At 34.4% G+C, this 23820-nt stretch overlaps 1 protein-coding gene across 18 annotated transcripts in view; it reads right to left on the bottom strand.

Annotated features, from left to right (window-relative positions):
- Positions 1 to 23820, bottom strand: part of DMD (dystrophin) — an 886326-nt gene that overhangs the window by 447137 nt on the left and 415369 nt on the right. For all 18 annotated transcript variants that reach the window (XM_088144802.1, XM_088144803.1, XM_088144790.1 and 15 more), the window contains 10 exons: positions 19541 to 19721; positions 13257 to 13402; positions 12877 to 13089; positions 12337 to 12450; positions 7460 to 7615; positions 6301 to 6471; positions 4267 to 4449; positions 2582 to 2716; positions 1296 to 1445; positions 190 to 351 (listed from right to left, as the gene is read on the bottom strand). In XM_088144802.1, the coding sequence (XP_088000928.1) occupies positions 190 to 351; positions 1296 to 1445; positions 2582 to 2716; positions 4267 to 4449; positions 6301 to 6471; positions 7460 to 7615; positions 12337 to 12450; positions 12877 to 13089; positions 13257 to 13402; positions 19541 to 19721 (1611 nt within the window). The remainder of the gene's footprint in view (positions 1 to 189; positions 352 to 1295; positions 1446 to 2581; positions 2717 to 4266; positions 4450 to 6300; positions 6472 to 7459; positions 7616 to 12336; positions 12451 to 12876; positions 13090 to 13256; positions 13403 to 19540; positions 19722 to 23820) is intronic.

Here is a 23820-nt window from a genome sequence, read left to right as displayed (position 1 = left end):
TACTCCAAAATATATGTCAACTTTTGGATTGTACGCAGTACCTCTTACATGTTCCAGCTAGCAATTTTGTAAGAAATCTACCCTAGAAATCATTATCAATAGGCAAACAAGTTTAGCACAATCTAATAAAAGCAATTCTTACTGACTTCTTGAAAGATAAAGCTATTTAATGCATGTTATATGGCTTACCTGTGCTTCTTGAGGTACTTGTGCTGCATCAATTCGGTCTGTAATATATCCTGTTAATTGTCGATCAATGATGGCCAGAGATTCTTGAATTAATTGAAGGGTTTTGTCAATCTCCTGAGCAGAGTGGATACTTTGTTCAAGAAACTTTTGTCTTCTCACAGCCTAGAAAATAATAAAAGAGTTACACATCAATATTTTCAAAGTATTGTTTACAGCACAACTTGCAGTACAAACTAGAATTTCCAATTAATACACAACTACCTTTTTGTAAGATAAATTTCTTCTCTTCTTGCCAGCCATTTTACTTTTTAAAGAATTAACTGAGAAATATCTAATGTGTAAAAAAAAAAAAAAGGAATATTGAAGAATTCTATGATGAATAGAATATTACAAATTCAAGTTCAGTATTCTGCTTAGAGAGTTTTTATTTTGAGGACACAGATATGCCTGATCTTATTATTTATCCCAGGAGATTTCCTTTGGGCAGAACAGAATTAAAGACACCACAATCCATTTTAAGATAATCCACTGGAATGAGTGACAGGGATAAACATGCTGTTTATAAAGCAACTGGAACATAAGATATAAATAGTTTCTTAAAGCATGGATTAATCACCGGAACAATTAATTGCTTATTATTTGTTTTTCATTGCATGGTTCATTACTAAGCCTATCTATAAAAATTCTTAACTAAGTAGCATTCAACATAAAATTACAAAAATTAAGGAATGCAGTAGCCAGACTATCCCTATTATCAATACAGCATATCCAGTTATATCACTTTAAACTTTTGTCTGGTGTGAGATGCCAACAACATCCTTAGATTTGGAATTTAAGAATAATCATGCAAATTTCCTTGAAAGGCCAGCACAAAGGTGATGATTTTTAATATACATAAAACACACTGAATATTATTTCTCAATATCATCCAACTATCTCAAACTCTAGTTCTTTTATTTGTATTCACTCTACTTGCATTATTAACTTTAAAATATTTACAGAATAGTATATAATATGAGTCAAGTATCTTTACCTTTATGGAGAGGCACCCAGCACTTATGCTAAAAATAGTATTTAAAACAAAAAAGTAGAAGAGAGAAATATACCTCCTGTTGTAGCTCTTCCCACCGAATATTGAATTTTTCGAGTTTCTCACTGATCAATTCATCCAAAACTCTACCATCTGTTAATGTTTGTGCCAATTCACGAATCTGATTGCGATTATCTTCTGGATGTTGCATTAGTGTTTCCAGAGACTAAAATATCCATAAAAAGTATTACTGAGAGATTTCATTTAGATACAAGGAAAACAAATATTTCTATTCTATTTGTCGGGTCTATGAGGTAGATCAAATCAGGAAGCCAACTCTACAGGGAGAGTAGGCCCATGCTTTATTGAGACAGGCTACTGTAACAGAATCTTGCAAGTCTGATTGTGCTTTACCTTCACTCCATCTTATGCCCCAGTGAATAAGAAAAGACCCTGCCTGAGTCTCTTCTGAATTTTCCCAGGACTTAAGGAATGTTTCTATTAGTCAAATTAAAATCACTGTGTATACATTCATATTTTACTGTCAAATCAATCAAAAAGTGATCAATATAATATAGTCAATCATTTTAGCAATTCAGTTAGATTTGATTTCAAGGGCTAATTCAATCACATTCAAATAGCAGAATAGTAGAAGGTAATACTTTTGAAATCATTCCATTGCTATCTTCCCCCCAAAATAAAAAATAAAAAAGTGGTTATTATGTTTCTTTTATTCATATGACATTGCCTGTTCTTACATGGGCCTTAATGCAAGAGATAGATTGTTAAATGGAGAATGCCACACAGTCACCTTATAAACAACAACTTTGTTGAGCATTTCAAATACTTATCTTTCTAATTACTGCCATTGTACTTTTGGTTCATGTGAACCCGGATTCTCAAATTTTACTTTTGTTTATAATTTCTATTGTTGGTAATGATGATAATGCCCCAAAAATTCAGAAATAAAGGTGATTTTCCACATCCTTTAATGTGGGCATGACTAGTCAACTAACACTTTGTGCTTTGCTAAACCAATGAAAATATTTATCTTAAAGGTTGATACCTATTATGTAAAGGTTGATTACCATGAGGCATGGAGGTTGGACGAGCCCTTCAGTGTTTTGTTTTTTTTCTTTTCTTAATATGACTGTGGTTGTGTGAATTGAATTAGATTGTGCCAATGATATTATGCTATTATTATGTTATTATTGTTTATTATTATTATGTTGTTGTTGTGTGTTAGTTTTGATCTTTTGTTCCTCATCCAGAGTCACAGCTGCAAGATAGGCAGCTATATAAATCAATGTAAGAAAAATTAAATAAAAAATAATGTATGAACAAGATCTGTACAGTACTTACATTTAGTGCTACAGATATCTCTTCCGTGCCTTCTTGAATATTTTCTGTTGCCTTGAGTTTTTGTTCTAGCTCATTCAACCATTTTTTTTCAATATCCAAATACAACAGCAGTTCATGCCAACATGCCCAAACCTCCTGATATATGAGTTAACAAAAAATAATTAAAAACAGTTTATATAAAACCCTAAAAAGCATTTTAGTTTTGCAAACAATGAAAAGTCATTAATATAAAATTTATACTAGTTTACCTGGACAAATAATGTTGCAAAATCTCTTCTATAACAAAAAGGAAACAACATTGACTGCCAATTACTAAATTCTCATAATTATATTTTTGCAAGAATTTTTAAAAGAGATATTAAGGTAATTTCTAATATCTCTCCACTGTTTTCTGTATAAGTTGTTGGCAGCTTTGCCTACAGGTAGTGCTCACTTAATGACCCTAATTGGGACTGGCAACTCTGCCCCTAAGTGAAACAGTGGGAAATCATGTGACTGCAAGCGTGCTTCCTGGCTGGAAAGAGACAAAATATTCAGTTTCACACCTTTGGCTTCTGTTTGACTCCTAACCACATTCCCACCCTTTGGAATCCTTGAATGCTTGCTTATTGTCTTGTACACATTGAAAACAATGCGACTGCACCAGTAGGCTGGGGCTGGGAGCCTCAGGCAGGCTAAGCCAACAGCTTACAGTACTCTCTTGAAATTCCTTCATCTCTCTGCTCTGGGGGTGTGGAGAGTGGGATGCAGATTAAAAAAAAAACAAGTAATTTCTGTCAGCATTGTCTCCTTTGCCTGACCTTTTCCCACTGCTAGCTTCTTGAAAAGGAATATCAATACTCTCCTTGCAAAGCAATATCAATGTTAAATGTATGAGAGGTTAAACTAACTTTATGCTAACAGGCATAATATGCTTATCTGGTCTCGCAACAAATATTTACTCTTAAATGTAAAAAGATATTGTACTTTTGCTTTGTAATGCATTTTCTCTCTAATTTGTGGCACCTAGAGCATTCTGAAAAACAAATATCCACCAACTAGCAGAAAGGTTTTAAATACGGTAGGATAAAAAGGTTGCCCTTTTCTTGCCTCTGGGCAGAAGATTTCATCTTCTCATGTGTATGATAGATAGGTAAAATTAATTTTTGATTCATAATCATCAATTTAATTTGATTAATTATGATTTCTGAATTTATGCTGAGCTTCAATTTATACATGTATTCATACTAAAAGCACAAGTTCTTAAAACAATTTATATAATTCTACTCTCAGTATGATTAATCACTTTTAAATAAACTCCTTTGCAGTTTAATCTTACCCAGGGAACACACTTCACTCAGCCCCGAATTTCTTCTACTGTCCTTTCATTCTGCCATCTCTGTTACCTTTCTGTGATATTTCTTCCAGCCAGCAGGCTAGCAGTTGTTTGGATAATTAATATAACCTTCTATGTGATCTAATAAACAGCAATTAATGGCCCAAGGCAGGGAGGACCCATAAATTGGACTTAACCAATCACCTTCTTCCTACATATACACACATACACCCCTTTGCAGTCTAATATCTTTCCAAAAAGAGGCTCAGAAGAAACTTTGAAGGTTTTATTAGCTCCATATTCCTTTCTTCAAAGTCAGAGGAAGGAAAAGTCTAGAAGCATTCTTATTTTAGTTTTAGAAAGAACTGACCTCCAGGGTTTTGCATTTCCCATTTAGCCTGCTGCATAATCGCTGGTAGTTTGTAGTTAAAACATCAAGTTCTTTTTTCAAGGCCTCATGAGCTGCAGGTGGAGCTCTTGCTATAAAGTTGCTCACAGAGTCAGTGAGCAGCTTCACTTTCACCTCTTTTTGTACGGCCTCTTCTTTTGCTCTCTGCAAACACAGAAATGTAGAAGGAATATTATCATGCCTGCGAGTAAAAGGGCAACAACCAGGATTTTTTTTTTTTATGCAGCCTACATTATTTAAAAATAGATCTCGCCTGAATTTGCATGACATCAATTCTGTTAAGAACATATACAATAAACTAGCAAAATTCCATTTAATCAGTTGCAAAAACATAAAAATCAATAAAACATGAAGGGTTTTTGTTTTTTGTTTTTTTGCATAAACTTCTTTTTCCTACTTTTATGGGTCTCCAAACCTTCCTGCCTTATACAGAGGAAGTTCCAGCTGGTGTGTTGATTGTTGCTATATGGGAGGTATGAGCATGGTTACATGACAGAGAATTGTATTAGCAATGATTGGTTGAAAATGGTGAGTTTGGTTAACAATAATACAGTTTAATCTAGTCCAATATAATTCCCAATGAGAGGCTTTTCAAAATGATTCAAATATGAAATCACATAAAACTATTTTTAACCCATTATCTTTTATCCCCAGACAGCTCGTTTGTGGGCCTATAAATCAGGAAAAACATTGATCTATCTTATAGAATTACTTAAACTATATGGAATAGATATCATATCTAAATTGGACAAGTTCTTCTTTATCTTCATGGCAACTAGATAAACCAGATGAATGAGATTGCCTAAATCTGCTCTACTAATCTTTAATATTAAACGTATCACAGCCATGTGCAAATGCATCTTATGGAAATGCTTCTCAAGCACTATAATGAAGACTATTTACTGTTTTGGTTTTTTTAAAAAAAATAAGGAGTACTTTATTTCTAGTCTTTCTATATAACTTTTCATTTTAAGAAGTATTAATGTTCACTACTTTTTCAAGCACCTTACCAAAAATAATTAAAAAAAAACACAGATGGTAATTATTAAGAAATTCAGGTTCAGTATTTTTTAAGAAGCAGCAGCAGCCACATAATAGCTTATTTAAAGGCAGTGGATAGACTTCTTTATTTAATAATGGACAACTGTGGGAAATATTTCCCTCTAATGAACCATAATGGACAACTGTCAAGAGAGCATCTTTCTATAAGAGTCTTATCAATATCTTCAGACTGTAGTTTCTTATCAGCTTATGTAAAATATATTATTGGGTACCTCAGTAGGATCTGTACCTAGTGTTGCCTAAATATGGACAATTTTATCTTACAAACACATGGCTTCTGAAGTCCCAACCTCAGCCTCCCATCACTTTGAAAAGTCCTGCTGAGGGGCTACTCGAAAATGTGACAGATTCAGCCAAATAAGCTTTATGTTTTCATTTCTAGGCAGTAGACACAGTTATGTACTTTAGAATGATGAATTGTTCTTCATAGTTACCCCTACATCAAATGCAATGTAGCCAAGCACTACTTTTAATAGCCAGAAATTTCAGGAGAGCATTCAAGAACCTCTTAGATTCCATGAGGTTTTATGAGAGAAATGATTCTAAATGTCATTTATCTTCCTCTCTAAGAAACTTAGAGAATGAGTTGTTGATTGATACAAACTTATTCCATCTTTTTATGAGAAAATGTAATTTCTGGATACACTTTGGGAAGAACTGAAGAAAAATAACAGTCTGGGAATTTTTTCTTATCATATGATAACAAGAAGAAAGAATGTAAGAGCAGAGAAGGTTTGCATCAAATAAGAAAAGCACATGCAAATACAATTAAATACTGAAAAAAATTGGCAATAGTATCTTCTGAAGCAATGCTAAATTGACAGAAAATTAAACTACTTGGTCAACTTTTTCAAATAAGCTAGCAGATAATGTACAATAATAACTTAAAAATGGAATTGGAGACAAATGAAACAATTCAGTTTGACATGATACCTTTAATTCTTCAACAGCTTTCTGCAGTTCATCTGGTGTTTTGTATTCAAAATCCCTCTGCAGATATTCATCTTCTGCTTGGGTAATCCACTCATGCATTTCTGACAAATCCTTTCGTAGACTTACAGTTTTATCCAAACTGTTCTTCAGTGCTGCTTTCTTAGCATAGGCCTTACATTAATTAAAAAAAAAAAGTTTTTTTTCCCCCTCAGAAAAAATAAACTCTACTTTGGAACCCATTGAACAACCAGAGTAAAAGTTTCACAGTTAAAGTAAACCTAAAAATCCTGAAATGTTCTGTCATACTTTCAGAACAAATGTATGTTTCAAATATTACCACACTTATGCATAAACCCTGACAAGGTTCTGGAAGAAAACTGCATACAAGAGTACCAAGTTACTTTGTTACACAAAAGAAAATGCAAACTTTTCCTCTGGCCACTTCTAGTAAAAGGAATGGAAAATTCAAAAATGCATGTTCTGCATTCATTTCCTATTTTGTTTTGGGATACAAAATTTTCCTATTCCTATTCATTTCCTATTTTGTTTGGGATACATGTTTGGAAATGATGCCACAAAGGTGACAAGTGGATAAAGTCACATTGTGATGAAAGTATGAATTGTGCATTTTTATATGCTGTAGCATTGCCTTTTCCAGTTTAATCATGTTTTCATTTATTCCTTTGAAAAAAATAAAGCTTTTCTCAGAGAGATGCTTTTAACAGACTTATGTTATAATTTGGGGTTCCAAGCTATTTAAAACTGAAGTAATGGCATGTATGCTATGTTATTTTTTTCATTCATAACATTAAAATATTTTGAGCTAAGTGAAATCCAATAAAGATATACATTTTGATTAGGTAAAATACCTTGCTATATGTTATTATTCCAAACGTTTTGTGTATATACTGTAAGTATTCTCCAACCTTTGGCCTTCCAAATGTGTGGAAGGAATTAGTTAATTATCTACTTATATTTACCTGCTTAGTATGCATTTATATACAGTAGTGCTATTAAATTGAAGGTTTATTATTTTGAATGATATAGGCTGGCTCTACTTCTCACATTCAGTATTTGTGGACCGAGTGGAGAAAATTATACTAATGAGGACTCTGGAATTTAAATAAATGAATGCTATATATCCTAATAGACAGAATACCTGTTGGCAAATATTATCCCATTGAGCATTCAGTTCTTTAAGATCATTTTGTAGTTTGAAAGAAAACTCTGGCTCTGCTTCATTCTTCATTTTTTTCCCAACCTCATTAATACTATTTAAATTAGGCTGGATTGTCTGGATGTCATTCACTAGAGCCTGAAAACAAGGAAAATATATAAATTTCATTACACATCTCCAGTATGTCATGACATGTGACATTATTCAATAAATAAAACATAAAATGTTAAGCCATACTGAATAATTATAACAGAAATGTGGTATATAAATAATAAATCAAATAATATGGATATGTTCATAGTTTTTTTTATTATTTTAGTTTATTTATGTATCAAATTTATCAACATCCATCTCATTAAAAAAAAACTCCGCGCAGTTTACAGAGAAGCTAAAATCAGTAAAAAATACAATATAAAATAGTTATTGTGAAATATTTACATAAACTGGCAATTTCTAGGATTACTACATAGAAACCCAGATATTTAGGAGAAATACTAAATGTTACTGTTTGTACTATTTCCAATTTTAACCACATCATGTGTAAAAGAAAATGAAAAAAGAAAAAAAAATACTAAAGTTCAGAACATTTAAAATAGTGGTAAAAATTAAAAATAAATGTTGAAAATGCCATGAAACAGAAGGAATGTTTTATCACATATGGTGGACATGTAAAAAACCCTAAAGTACTAGAAAGATATACACAGTACAATGCAGAAATTTTTGGTATTCAAATTTGAAACTAAACCACAACTTTTCTTACCAGGCATAATCTCAGAAAAAATCAACATGACAGATCATAATTTCATGTGCAGTCAGAATAAATTTTGCTCAACACTGGAAGAAAGATACAATTCCAACAATACCTGATTGGGAACTTAAACTTGGAGAATATGCAGCAATGGCAAAACTAACAGTATATATACACATTAGAAGTTTAACTACTGTACATTTAAACAAGAATGGTTCCCATACGTACACTACACCATGCAACATTGCAAAGTCTAACTGCACAGCATGAATTTTGAAATGTTATAAATAAATATAGTAATTTATATTTATTTTCAAGCCAGAGTTTATTAATAGCATATTTAATTATTTGTAAACTATTTCAGAAAACAGTCTAACATTTGAACAATTTATTTAAATCTGTGCCAATTATGTTTATTTTGTAAAAAAAAAAAAATCTAACAACATGTATGAAAGGTATATTCATGCATACATACACACACATACACTGTACATACAACTTTCATTCATGTTCTGATATGTATTCTTTTACAAAATAAACTATCTAGCACACAGACACAGACAGACACAGACACAAACATACACCCCTATGTGGCATGTATACATACATAGAAAGTTTAAGCAAAAGAAAACATAAACTAAAAAGATTCTAAAAGACAGCCAATTTTGCAGCAAAACAATTGTCTGAGTCTTTATAAAGGTCCTATCTTTTCACCCTTTTTTTCTTTTTTCTTTTTGGCTACCTGCCCTCCTTCCATTATTCTATCCCTTTCTACTGTTATCTCTAATGCTTATAAGGGAATCAGTAGCCTTTCAAAACAGCTGTCTGTTGCTTTTGTGGGTTTTGTTGCATAGGACTGCAAGAACATGTACAGTGGTACCTCGGGTCACGAACGCTTCTGTTCACGACCAATTCGGGTCACGAACAGCTCCGTTCGCAAAATTTTGCTTCCGTTCGTGAATGCCGGATTGGGTGACGAACAGGATCCACGGCCATTTTCCTCCCGTGACACGTGGTCGTGGCTTCCTGTAGGGAGGGGGACTCTCCCTCCAAGCAATAACCGCCTCCCCACCTGCCTTCCTTTCCTCCATGCCAGAAGTCGCGTCGAGCAAGATTAGCGTTCTCTCTCTTCGTACTGTACTTTGTGTCATATTTTTGTGGTTTAAAAAAACAACAAATGGTTCAGAACAGATTAACCGTAATTACATTGAGCCTTATGGGAAAATTTGATTCGGGTCGCAACTAAAATCGGTTGGTGACCAAATTCAGAGGGGTCAGAATGGATTAACCATATTTACATTGAACCCTATGGGAAAATTTGATTCGGGTCGCGACCAATTTGGGTCGCGACCAGAGTCGCGGAACGAATTAAGTTCGTGAACCGAGGTACCCCTGTATTACTCTTTTACTTAAGACTTCTATTCAAGCAATCTTTCTATCTTAAAGCAATCACAAAACTTTTTTTTTTTCCTTTTCCCCTCATAACGATATACACTTATACAATTTCTTGCAGATATCATACATCCAATGTATTGGACATTATCCACAAAGCCATATGTGATAATAGAACTGGTTAGTCTTGGAAATACCAGTCTTTGTCTTGACTGAATAGCTAGGACCAATAGAAGAGAATATATGTAGCTCAGGGTTCTCTGAGCTTGGTTGTTTTCTTGCAGACATTTCATTACCTGGCTAGGTAACATCTTCGGTGCTAAAAGGGAGTGGGGTTTGCTCTCTGTTTATATACAGTAGCTTGCCCTGTCAGTGTTGGTAGGGGAGTTGTTTTTCTTGGTAGTTCCTAGACTAGGCTGTTGTTTACTGCTTGATTGCTTGTCTGAGTTGGTAGTTTCTTGATTAGGGTATTGTTTACTGCTTGACTATTTGTCTGGTGTTAATGCTGTTGTTAATCCCTGCTTATCTGGGTATTGATTGCTAGTGGGGAGCTGTTTTGTTTCCTTTTTATTGTCTCTTTTGAATAGTGTGTAAATATTGTTATCTCTGTGTGCCTATTGATGGCTGACTTGTCTGAATACCAAGCTTCCAGGAATTCGATCATGTTTTTGGATTTACCTTGCTCTAAAATGCTGACAGTTTCCCAGTTGAAACTATGGTTAAGTCTGTCCATGTGTTGTGAGATTAAGGACTTATGTTAGCTATATAGCTAGGCAAGTATTTCATTCAGTGTTATCCAAAAGATGCCATAGTTTTCTAAATATAAAACAAGTATTAGTGGCACCCAGGATCATAAATATACTGGTGCTGTACAGCTTTTGTGAATGATTAAGGAAACCTAATTTCCTTTTTGCTCTGGCATAATAAAACGAGTATTTTGAATGTTTAGATGTCTTTGAAAAGTTTATTTGTTTTAAAACTAGAAACATTTTGATTTTTTTTTTTTTTTTGGTAATGATGAAAGCACTGATTGGTAGAATGACTTTTTTTTTTTTTTTAAGTAAGGGTTTCTAAGGACCAGCCTGGAGCAATAATAACCCATTTTCTATTGTCAGAAAATGAAATAGATGTGCCCATGTGATCAACAGAACTTTAATTTACTAAGGAATACAAACAAGGACTACCAATACAATTATCTTCAATTGACTTCTCAGTTATAGAATATTAATACATGTGTAAAAGATGACATTTCTTAGAATACAAAGGAGTATTTTAAATACACATAATATTTTTCTGTTATTGTAGGAGACCTAATCCAAATGATTCTCGCCTGAATAACTTTTTTCCCCATTGATTTTAAGATAGGTTTTAACTTAGAAATATTTAGCCTGAAGCTTCCTCGGGGCCTCCCACAGATACTTCCACAGATACCCTCATTTTATTGCATTTTGCTTTGTTGTGCTTTGCAGATATTGCATTTATCAAGCAGCATTACATGCTACAGAGAAATCTTTTGTGAAATGGTCATTTGTTGACACAAACTTCATTGTTGTCTTATTTTAAGAATTTTTAAAATAAAGGTATGTACATTTTTTTTTTTGATAATGCTATTGCACAGTTAATAGAGTACAGTACAGTGTAAGCATAACTTTTATATTCACTGGGAAACCAAAAGAAATTGCGATACTTGCTTTATTGCAGTGGTCTGGAACCCACAATATCTCTGAGGTATGCCTGTACCTTGTTTATATTCTGCATTTACATTATTAGAAATAAGTCTCAAGTGGGAATTATTAACTTGAGTAGACTGAATAATTGTCCCAGAGAACTTGCCTAGATTAGAAGCAAGCACTAAAACTAGTGAGCATCCAATTACACAAAGAAAAGTGCAACAGTACAGAAAACAATCCTTTCAAGGGTCTCCAAAATTGAAACAGTAGAGCACATACTTTTGAACTGCATTATCTACTATTCATGGCGTGTAGGGTTAATGTCCCCTCTTATTACAAACTGTTTATGTTGCTCTCACATGGCAATCATGTGCTATCTACTAAATGACCAGGATTGAGATGTCTCTAGAATTGTAGCCAAATGTTGTAATACATCAATGACAATTAGAAGTTTCTTGACTTGATCATTCTACCAGGTGTGCTTACATCAGACATGAATGAATGTTGTGTGATATATATATATATATATGTGTGTGTGTGTGTGTGTGAGAGAGAGAGAGAGAGACAGAGAGAGACAGAGAGAGAAACAGAGAGAGAAACAGAGAGAGAGACAGAGAGAATGTTTTTGCTTTTGTTTTACTTTTTGTGTGTTTGGTCTATGACAATATATTTTAATAAACTAAACATTCCAGAGTCTCTGGATGCCATTTTAATTGTGTCCACATAACTGCAATCTGATAATGATTGGTACAAATTCTAAGATGACTAGAAGAGTCTGATACCTTGCTTCATTAGTGCATTTGATGAGAGGAGAATTAAGCTCATGGCTGATAATCCATGGCATAAATGTGAGTCCAGATCCAGATGCATAGCAGTCTACGATAACCCAATCAAAGCCATAGCTGCAGCAGATACATCACATTTTTTCCTAAACACAGATCAACATAAACCTGCATGCACAAACTGAAAGTAACTGTATTTGTAGAACAAACACAGTATATGATATTTACGTTTACATCCATGAAATATAGCATAAGGTGGTAACTTACCGTACACTGTTCCAACTGTTTCTCCAGTGCTTCTGAATCTCCAAGTGCTGGCCATTCTTCATTTAGAAAAATATCCACTTCAGCCATCCATTTTTTCAGGGTTTTTGTGTCATTCTGTTTTTGAAAAGGAGAGCATTGGACTGCATGAAACTATCCTGTTTTGACTAAATGAGGATATAATTTTATCAATCTATCCAAAAAATCTTTAAAAATAAGAAAAATGCAAATAAGGAAATATATTTGTTTGTTTTTCATGTGTATAATAACTGCCCATCTATCAGGAAATAATTTTTCATTTCTTTTTTTAAAATAAAATTCAGTGTGTGTGCACACACGTGCACATAAACAAACACACACATGTATATTATAATTTGTCAGTAACATAGCAGCCTTCAATAGCATTGATTAGTAAACTTGCTTGTCTGCAACTCTACTGATTAAGCATATAAAAACAAGAAAGCACTCATCTTCCCCCAGCCTGAAGTCCCTTAGCAATCTTATCTAGTAAAATTTAGTCCACAAAAATCAACTTTGACCAACCTGGAACTGTTTCAGCTTTGTTATCTGTTCCTCAAGTTTGTGATAATTTTCCACCAGCTGAGTCGATAACCTCTTCCAACGGCTAAGGATTACCTCAATTTCTGACCGGTACTTCTGACTGACCCCTGCAGGAGCTCTCCTAGACATCTCTTCCACAGTTGTGCTTAAATAATTGATTCCATTTTGCTGTTCTTGCAGAGAACTTTGTAAGGCCTGTGATATGTGAAATTATCAGTTTCTAGCTTCTATCAAGTCAGGCTGAGAATGATCTCACAGGATCTAGCATTCAGAGTGTATGTTTGAAATAACATTTATAAATAACTCACTGGTTTTACATTAAATCTCAGTGTTGATATGCATGACAGTATTTCTCTGTTTACCTTTAGCTCCCTGAGCCTTTTCTCCATGGTTTCTAATTCTGTGACAGTAACTTGTGGGGTGGAGAGCTTCATTTCTGACTGTTGTATCCACAAGAGAATTGTGTTCATAATTTCTTTATACCGTACAGGTGGCAAAATATCAAATGCTGCACAAGAGGTGAGAAAAGAAATACAGCTTTATTTAATTCAGCAATTTTGTTCTACTGTGAATAAAAACAAATTAACACTCCTCTTTTAAGATATGTATAATGGACTACAGCTCTCCAATAACCTCCTCCAAAAAGAGAGGAAAAGCAGTTAATCTTTAGCCAATTCCATTCAGCAGAGTAAATTAAGCCTAGGGTAATTCAGGCCCAGGTCTGACTCCTTTTCCTTCCTATTATGCACTTTTCCAATTATCCATTTGCTGCTTATTTAATGTGCTGGTTCTTACCTATAAAGACTGAGGGCTGGTTACCTAAGATCATTATCCTACCTGCAAATAATGTTATGCTTATTATCGAATGTCCCTCTGTCAATCTTTCTGACATCTCATTTCAAGAATAAGGAGGAAATCATCTTCAGTCATGCTGCTAGCTTCAGGAATACCATCTAAAAGAAGGTCTGCTTAGCCCAAGCACTAGGTAGTTAGTATTATGAATATTAAAGAAACATTAGCACTGGGATAGACATTAGTTTCATGCAAGACACTCCTTATATTTTCCATCTGTTTTATTATAATTTTTCCAATTTAAGCTGTTTTATATTCTGTCCTGTCTTATTTTATTCCTGTGTAGTTTAGCTTTCATGTTAATGTTTGGGTTGTAAGCAGTATTAATTTCTTTGTGAAAATAAAGTGTGCTTAAAACTACTACATAGATTTAACAGAGACTAGTTAGTTCTCAAAATGTCTTTCTTTCCTGACTGATAAACCTTCAAAGTTTAGTTCCTCAAAACAGTCTTCCATGCATAAGAGCTGCATTGATGCAAAGGTGTTGTCAGATACGGATTTTCATTACATCTGATGCAATACACTAAAAAGAAACTTTATTATGTCATCACCAGCACACTTACGAAAATTTTATTACAACAATCTGTTAGGACAAACAAGCAATAGCTTAAGGAAATGTTATGAAACACTGTTGCTGCCGAGAGAGAAAAGGCAAATATTAAATTAAAGTCCTGGTTCAATCAAAGAAATATTGAGGTTAAAATTATTTAATGGAATGTTATACTCCAAGGTTCTTAACCTGGGGACCATGGACCCTTTGGAGTTCCATGAATAGACTTCAGTGGGTCTGTGAACTTAGATGAGGAAAAAAATTATTTTCACTAACCTCTAACTGAAATGTAGCTTTTCATTCAATATTGAATGTATAGTAGGCAACAAAGGGGTTGCCTACTATACAGTATTATTGGCCCTCACCCAGTGCATTATTCTGCCAAGCACTGGTAGGAACCCCAATCACGTATTAGATGAGAACTAGAGCTAGGTATCATTCGCATGCCATCTCAGCCCACATCCCTAGATAATTTCCCCCAGCAGTTTCATATAGATGTTAAAAAGCATATGGGATAAAATAGGACTCCAACCTAACCAATTGCCAATCCCCCAGCACCATCTTCTAAAAACAGCCATCCATGGAGGAGTGGACCCACCATAGTACAGTGCTCCTACTCCCTAATTTTGACAGACTGTCCAGGAGAAAACCATGGTTGATGATACTTAAAGTTGCTATGAGGTCCAGAAGGACCAACAGGGTCACACTACCCATCTTTTTCTCAGCATGTTTCTTTCCATAACTAGGTCTTAAACGAGACTGAAATGGATCTAGAAAATCAGTTTCATCCAAGAAAGCCTGGAATTGATCAGCCAGCACCCACTTAAGCACCATGCCTATAAAGGGAATACTGTCCACTGGTATATAATTGGTTTTATCCCCTGGGTTCAGTTATGGTTTCTTCAGATGCAGTCTGATCACTGCCTTTTTTAAACAGACCAAAACTCTCTTAATGAGGCATTTACCACCTCTCAGTCAGACATTTACCACCTCCTGACCCAGCTCCTGCAATAGTACTATCCTACTAACCTTGTGGTCAGTTTCCTGCAGTATATTAGATGTTAAACTGCTAGTATTAGATGTTACTCCTTTTAAGTTAATTGTACAGTTAAAACACAGGGAAGTACCTAAATGGAACCTGATACCCCCAGAATCATTAAAATCAGATACTGACATTACTAACAGTTTACTTATATAGATCAAACAATATCTGGTGTAATGACCAGAGTCATTCTACAAGTTTTTTTTTTTTTAATTTATAACAAAGGTGATGTAACTAATCTTGCCAAGTGCCATCTAAGCATTGTTAGTAAATTGTATGAGAGATATCTTTATTATAAGTATTGGCTAGAAGATAAAAATTATCTTGGTAGACAAGCAGGACAGATTTGGGGCAGATCAACTACATTCTAGTGCTTAATATTACATTGGTAGAAAAATATTACAGAATCGCTCCTCTATGTAGTGACATATGTATTTGCTAATTAAAAACCAGCATTCAGTATGATTCCCACAAGAAAGTTATGTGTCAAGTCAGAGTAACCTCTGTTGACCAGCAGCTGCTACTGATATAGATGTTATAAGAAAATACAACCATGCAGATTAGATGCCAGGGACAAGGCTGCCTCCCTGATCAAATCCCTATTTCAAAAGGTTTTTAAAAAGAGAGAATATATTCTGCTCCCATTTTGTTTAGTATCTATGCTAATGGAAACATTCAAACATTTTAAAAAGGGGAATTTCATCCCCCTTAAATTAGTTAGCATAGTGTTAGGTGTACCCTTTTATGTCGATGATTTTGCAACTGTGTCAGCAATCCCCTAGGACTAAGGAAAGATCTTTGAGCCTTTGCCTGTTGTTCTTCAAAGTAAAGAGCTATAATTAATTACAAAAAGCAAAGCTAGCAGCTTGTACTAAGAGGCCTCCAAGCCCCAGCTTAAATGGCTAATAATTAGCAGTTAACATGCAGCAGCTAAATTCTTTAAATGCGTAGGGACTATCTTCTACACTTCTAGTACTTGGATTATGCAACAACAATCAGTAGCTGAGATTCCTGAATCTCCCTTCCTTTCTCTCTCTCTCCCCTCCCCCCCAAGACAATGGAGAAATTTTTTCAAAGCAAAAGCTACCACCCAAAGGTTATATAGGTCATAGATTTCTGTTTATAAGAATGTTTGACCTGTAATAAATAAAAATTAATATTTACATTAGGATCTTTCATCCCTGCAGAAAAGACATAAGTCATCTTTGAAGAAAGATATAAAAGACAAATGGCATCACTGGGCTTCCACTCAACTGCTGATTCATAAAGAATCTCAGAAGGGATGTAATCCAGTCCAAGACCTTGCTTACTGTAGGACCCACAGGTGTTCACAGTTTAATCTCTGGTAGATGACCATCTAGACTTTGTGACAAATCCATGCTGGTTCCCATTCAATATTGTATGCCTATTAAAATGCTCATATTCTTTGAGGTTTGAGAGGCAAGGTTGTTATAAGACAAACAGTGGTTGACATCAAATTTCACAAGGATTTGAGCATGTCTTCTGTCTGTCCCTGGTTGAAGAGAGTCTTGAAAGGCTCTATTCTAGACAACAATGCTGCTGTGATACCTTTTCTATAAAGATCTTTGCTATGCATATAATACTTTTTAAAAATTTAAATTGCATTTTAGGATAGTGGAAATGCTACATGATCAATACAAATTGTTCCACCACCACCCCCAAAAAAGTTGCCAAGTTTTGTCCTATCTGAAATGTCAACTATTATTTCAGCATTTTAATGGTGTCACCAAGGAATTAATTTGAGGTTTATGTAGGATACTCTTGTATTTGTATTCTTGTTTCTGATTGTAATTACATTTATTACAAACAGAATCTAAAAAAGTGCTGGAATATGAATACTTCATGTTAGCTACATACCAACAAATGGAAGACAAAATGAATAAATTCAGCTACATGTTGAGTTAGAATTATTATGAATTATCATGTCCCTGAATTGGGTTTTAATATTTAAAAAGGCTAGAAAAAAATGAAGTATTCTCACATCTCCCATTATTTAGAAATGTTAGGGTTTTTTACAGCTATTACTGGATGTGCCAATATCTTTTTATGGTTCATGTTATTATAAAGAAAGGAAATGTTCTTTTAAGGACATCTGTTAAATGCTTATATTAGAACATTAGCATAGCAGAAAATACAACTATCATTTTACCAAACTGTCCCCATTAGAATGGCATTACAGATGTCTTAAATAGGTTAGCATCTGTTGAAACCCTAGATTTAAAAATGCAGATGCATTTAAATTAAATGGAATTTTGCCATTGAGATCAATGGGATCTGTTTTGCAGCTAAGTAAAGTCATTGCTGATAACAGAACTGGGAAATCTACTTTTTGATAAAAAGTCTTTAATGTTAATTATAAAAGGAACACCATTGAATAATCTAGAAACACTGTTTAGTAAATTTCACATACATTCCTAAGAAAAGTTGATTTTTTTACAGAATGTTCTAGAGTGTTTTCATAGTAATACCAGCAGCATTCAAAAACCAACATAATTTTAAAGTTAATATGTAACCTAGGACTGAGAATGGAATATCACTACAGGGATGTGTTCCAGATATCTTGGGCCATTGTTGTATGGAAGCTCCCGAATGCATTGTGAGGGCAAGAAAGAGAATATGATTAGCATACTGAGTGTTTATAAATTATAAATCTGTGTATATGTGTGTGTATATATACAGTACATATGTTTATACATATGTATCTGTGTACTGTATGTGTTTATATATATGTATCTGTGTATGTGTGTGTGTATAGACACACACACATACATTTCTTAATTCAGTTTTATAAGGAACATAAATAATAACAATTGAAATGTATTAATTTAAAATCAAATCATTCAAACAGAAGTTACATTCTGAAAAGGAACACTCAGTGCAAAATAAAAACAAAACCAACACCAATTTAATTCAATTAAAAAAGCATAATCAAAACTCACAATAATGCCATAGTGCAGTATCTCTGTACCACGATATTAAAAATATTTACATTAGTTATTAATAATCTTGGTTGGATAAATCTCTATAAATAAATTTTAAGCAACATAAGGAGCAGACAGCATCATATTGTCTCTGCTAATGAAGAGACATTTTAGAAGCAGAGCTGACAGATTTTATTAAGCCAAACCAAGAATATATAATCATATTTTATACAATATTTTATTTTATCATATTTTATACAATATGATACTTAAAATCAAGTGTCAGATTACACAATATAAATTATTTGGTCAACTTGAAAACCAAAATATTTTTCAAAATCATTATTTAGAAATTCAGGTTTATTTTTATCCAACATAAAACTCTCTACATGTTAACAATGTTGGCAGCCAGGCCCTTTTTTTTTTTTTTGGAGGGGTACTTTTTAAAAATGCCTATGTGGATTATATGGGACCTAGAAACAGTTTTCTAAATAAAAATAATTCTATAGACTGTTGCTCTGTAGCAAGCATGTAGTATATATTTCATCTGTGTGATGGGCTGGCTGGCTGGCTGGGGTATGTATTGATTGACACATTTGTATTTATCTACCCATGCTTTCAAAACATTAAATATATTTATTATGACCCAAGTTTCTGAACAAGATTCCATCTCAGCAGCTGCATGAAGTACTATTCTTCAATTTGCAAAAGCATATTAAAATGTGGAAAATGTCTATGAAGTACCAGAAGTATAATTTCTGATAATTCTGTGCAAATTTCAGAGATATGGAATATAAAGCACGAGCTTCATTAGCAATAGCTCTTATAGGTAACACAATAGTTCTAATTCTAATTACTGGCATTTTGAGGCTGGGTAAGTTTTATGGCCATTTATTTTTTACATTAAACATCCACTCTGACATAGTGCAGATTCCTTATACCATCATAAGTATAGTTTAGTAAATGTAGATATTGTAATGCAACCCTAGTTCAAATTAACATTAAATTTGATCACTGATTTCCATTTGTGATGCACAATCAGCAGTTTTGAATCAAAGCACAAATCAACTTCCAATAAACTGATGGATTTATATTCTATTTTACCTATATGCTATACTTGTATGAGTAGAGGAAGGATAGAAAAATGAATTATGATTAACTGCAGTACCACTGATTTTTGTTATATAGCTAAATATATCACCTCCCAAACTGGTTTTGGTTCTGATATATTTGTTGACAATAATTAGTATCAATGCTTACTTGTTTGTAGCTGCTTTTCTCTAGCTTTCACATCATCATAAACTTGAGCAAAATGATTAGTAAAGGCAACGAGATCTGATTCCAAAAACACTGGACATTGCTGGTTATCTTTTAGTGCTTTGCCTTGTGCCTTCAGTTTTTCTATCTGAGGATGAATGCTTGAAATGAGGATCACTTCATCCTGCCAAAAAAGTTTTTTTTACTAATGTCAGTATGTAACATTGGTGAAATAAATTGTCTTCATCAACTGCTATTTAAGCTGCCATTTCAATCTTAAACTTGTACACTTTTCCTTTGGTAACAATACTCAATATTTATTTTATATAGGCACGTCACTTGTATTAGCTTGTAATATTGATTGACCACGCAAAGCTGAATATACACTTGCACAGTGGTGCTCAAAAATACACATTTCTTTCATAGTACATCAAATAATCAAAACTAAATAGTAAACTTAGTATTTAGTGCTCCTTTATTATTGGAAAGTTGTTCTTACAGGAATTATCTTAGGATTCATGAAAGATTAGGAAACAGACTGAAGGACACATATCTAGGTAAAGGTATGTACTAATTATTAATATACCAATATATTATACTTTTCTATGAAATGGCAATAATGCTCAAAATGAATGTTGAGGAATAACTCAATAGTTCATGTTTATTCAAATTAGTGGATATCCATTAGCATCAGTATTATACAGTGTATATGTTACAGATACAATTAAATTCAATGTAAATTGAGAAAGGTGGTAAGAATAACATAAATGTTTTTATGTTTTATGTTTTTTTCTAGTTTTGTACACTGTCCAGAGTTCACTGGAGCTGGATGGCATACACACACACGTACACATACACACACATACATACACATACAGTGTGCGTGTGTGTGTGTGTATAGAGAGAGAGGGAAAGAGAGAGAGAGAGAGAAAGAGGGAATTTTATGCCATTAATGGGGGATTGGAATGAACAAAAATAGAAAAATGGAGGAACCTGAAATCATAGGAAGATCTGGTTATGACAATAAGGTAGGAGGTATGGTAATAGAGACCTGTGAGAAAAATTCTTTGTTTATTACTAGGATAACTATGATTTATTACTGAGTCTCAGATAAGCAGAAACTCTGAATATTACAGGATGGACAACACTGAAATTTGTAAAGAATATTCTTTATATCCTTCAATCTTTTCTGAATCAGCTGTTTGTTATATAACCTGGAATAATAATTAACAAATTGCTCCATCATATTTTTTGTTGTAGAAACATATTTAGATCCAACTCAAATAGAAGTATTAATTCTTTGTGTTGTTCATTATGCAACTGATATGAAATAAGTCAGAATTGTTGGTATTTTTCAAAATATTTTTTAAACAAAATTAAACTTCTTTTAAGTCTCATTTTCTTCCATTAAATCTAGCTGACTTCATATTACTTTTATCTTTTGTTCTTGGTTCAAAATTGGGTTGATCTTATGCTGTGATTCTAACTGTTTCAGATCATTTACCAATATATCCTTCTGTTTCTGCATGGTTTTCTTACAACTTGATGCCAGAAAGATAAACAAACTTTTCCATAAATGCTTTGTTTACATTCCGTAGACAAAGACAAAGACAAAGAAACATTAGAGGTTAAATTGATTTGGAAGAAGTTTTTTAGTTCCTGATAATTCAGCTTGATTTCATTCATTCATTCATTCATTCATTCATTCATTCATTCATTCATTCATTCAATTTATATGACCACTCATCTCAAATTCATGACTCTGAGCAGTTAACAACTATTAAAAACACCACAAAACATACAGTATAATGATAAAAAACAACACATACATAATCATCAGCCAAGGTAAAAACAGAACCCACAACAACAAATCAACATAACTGTTGCACAAGCTCTGTCACACATCTGGATCCCCAAGCTCAGTGTCAAAATTATGTCTTTAAGGCTTTGCAAAAGACCAGCAGGATCACGCTAATCTAATCTCTGGGGGAATGATGTTCCAAAGGACAAGCACTTTAACAGAAAAGAATCTCTTCCTGGGTCCCACCAGGTGGTACTATCTAATATACGGGACCTGAGGTGTGCCTCTCCTACTGGATCTAATGTGAAGATCTACATAATCAGGGAAAGGCAGTTGGGTATAGCAATGCCTTCTTAAGCGGGGGCAAACCATTGCCTCTTTAAGAATTCCCTTAAGGAAGATTTACCACCATCAGAACCCAGGCATATGTTACCTCCTGGGATGCCTTAGCCAACCAGGAGAGATATTGATCTAATAAATAGGTAGCTGAGTTAATAGGACCAACTGGATCAAACTCTTGCCATGTAACCAAGCTAGACTGAACTCCAGCCATCTCCATAGGACCTGCTCCAAGGCTAGAGTCCAACTTGGAAATTGACTGACTTTATCTGACAGCAACCTTGCAGGTAGACCTCTGAGTCATCCTTTCCAAAGAAGATCCAGGTCACCTTAAACAAGGCCACTGGACAGCTATCCATGGATGCAATAAGGGTAGAGAAATACTGACATTTGGCCACCCTTACTGCCGTGAGGTAGGCCTTAATAGCAGCTTTAAGTCATGCTCTGTCTGGTTCACTGCCTTACAGTGGCACTTTAGGTGCCATTTCATCCATTTCACCCTCAACTCCTCTGTAAACCAAGGGGAGTTCCAGGATCCATTGGAAGAAAGAGACTGCATGGGCATAATCCAAAGTTGCCACTGCCCCCTCATTCCAGACCATGCAGCAGGCCCTCAGGAACAATCAATGGGACCCAATAGGGACCATTAGTCATCTGGAGCAGATGGATTGAATAGGTCCAGTCTCTCTGCAGAGCAGGGTAGCAGCAGAGAACTCCAGCAATACTGGAGAGTGATATGATCATGCCAGGGTAAAAACAGAAATCTCCCCCAATTCCAAATCACATTGCCACTGCTCTGACAAGACGACTTTATCAGGAGTATGACTGTTGTCATGCGTCGGGCCCTGAATGACCCAGGATAGACCCATGCTATCATGGTGGCCATGAATTCCTAAGACACCTCTGATCCCAACTCCCAGGGAAGGCAGGTTGAAGTCTATTGGGCCATAATCCTGGGGAACACCCTTGACAATGCAGTTACAGAGTCTAGGAGCTCATACAGGGAGGTTGCTATGCAGCATGGGGGCTGGCTCAATAGCAATAAACCCGAGTGATCCCTTGAGCCCAGCCTAACAGGTTCTTGCACCTGACAATCTGTTGAGCAATCTGGTCACTACCTATAAACACCTACAGGGCATAGAGCCTGGTTGCTTGAGGACTGCCTGTCTCCCACACTATTTGCCCAGCTGGTTCCATCCAGCAGGGTTGCCACACTCCAGGTTCCATCAATTAAATAATGCCATCTTTTGGGACCCTGGAAGCACACCTTTTCTGTAGCAGTGCCTGCCCTCTGGAATGAAGTTCTCATCCAAGTTTTGAATGGCTGCCACCCTATTAGTATTTCGAAGGGCCCTAAAGATGTAGCTCTTTGCCCAGGCCTTTAGTGAGACAACTGACGTCCCTTTCCTTCCTTTCCCTTGTTCCTATGTGGGTTTGTTTTCTTAGCCATCTTGGTTTTCTGTTCATGTGTTTCTTGTACTGTTACTTGTTTTTAAATGTTTTTAACAATTTGTAAACCACCCAGAGTCACTGGGAGCTGGGTGGCATATACATTTCATATTATTATCATCATTGGTCGCACAGTCATCCAGATGTTAGGCTTGGTTTGGTATTTTTATCCAACTAGTGAGTCCTTCCCAAGGACCTGGGATAGGCAGATGTTGTTTGATGGTGTTAAAAGTATCATCACAGGATGTAAGCTGTTCCAAGTAAAGCTATCATCATCATCATCATCATCATCATCATCATCTTGTTTCCATGAGTTCTAGTTCTAGTTTTCAGTTCCATCTATGAACTTCTAAATTGAAGTCAATTCCAAGTGTGTTGTCTGCAATTATTCTATTCTTTACTCTACTTGAGTCATTAATTTATCATATATGTCATTGATATCAGCCTTAAGAGAGTCTTGTTTTGCTTCCAAATCTTATTTTGCTTGTTGAATTAATTTAGATTATCTTTGTTTATATGAAACTCACTTATAAGAAATTCTTTAAACTGAGGAAAGGAAGCAGAAAAGTCAGGCTGTAATTCTTTCAGCTTTGATTCTTTTCTGCTATGTTTTTCCTGTTTATTTTTTAAAAATAAAAAAAGTAATTTTATGACTAGAATTTCTATTCAAATTAAAGCAAAACACATTAAACCA

Source organism: Python bivittatus, unplaced genomic scaffold, assembly GCF_059951505.1.
Source record: "Python bivittatus isolate LINGU-HERP-01145 unplaced genomic scaffold, Pbiv_v1 ctg000350_np1212, whole genome shotgun sequence".
In the NCBI taxonomy this organism is placed as follows: Eukaryota; Metazoa; Chordata; class Lepidosauria; order Squamata; family Pythonidae; genus Python; species Python bivittatus.
Note: the sequence above shows the minus strand (reverse complement) of the source record. Positions and strands in the feature narration are given on the sequence as shown.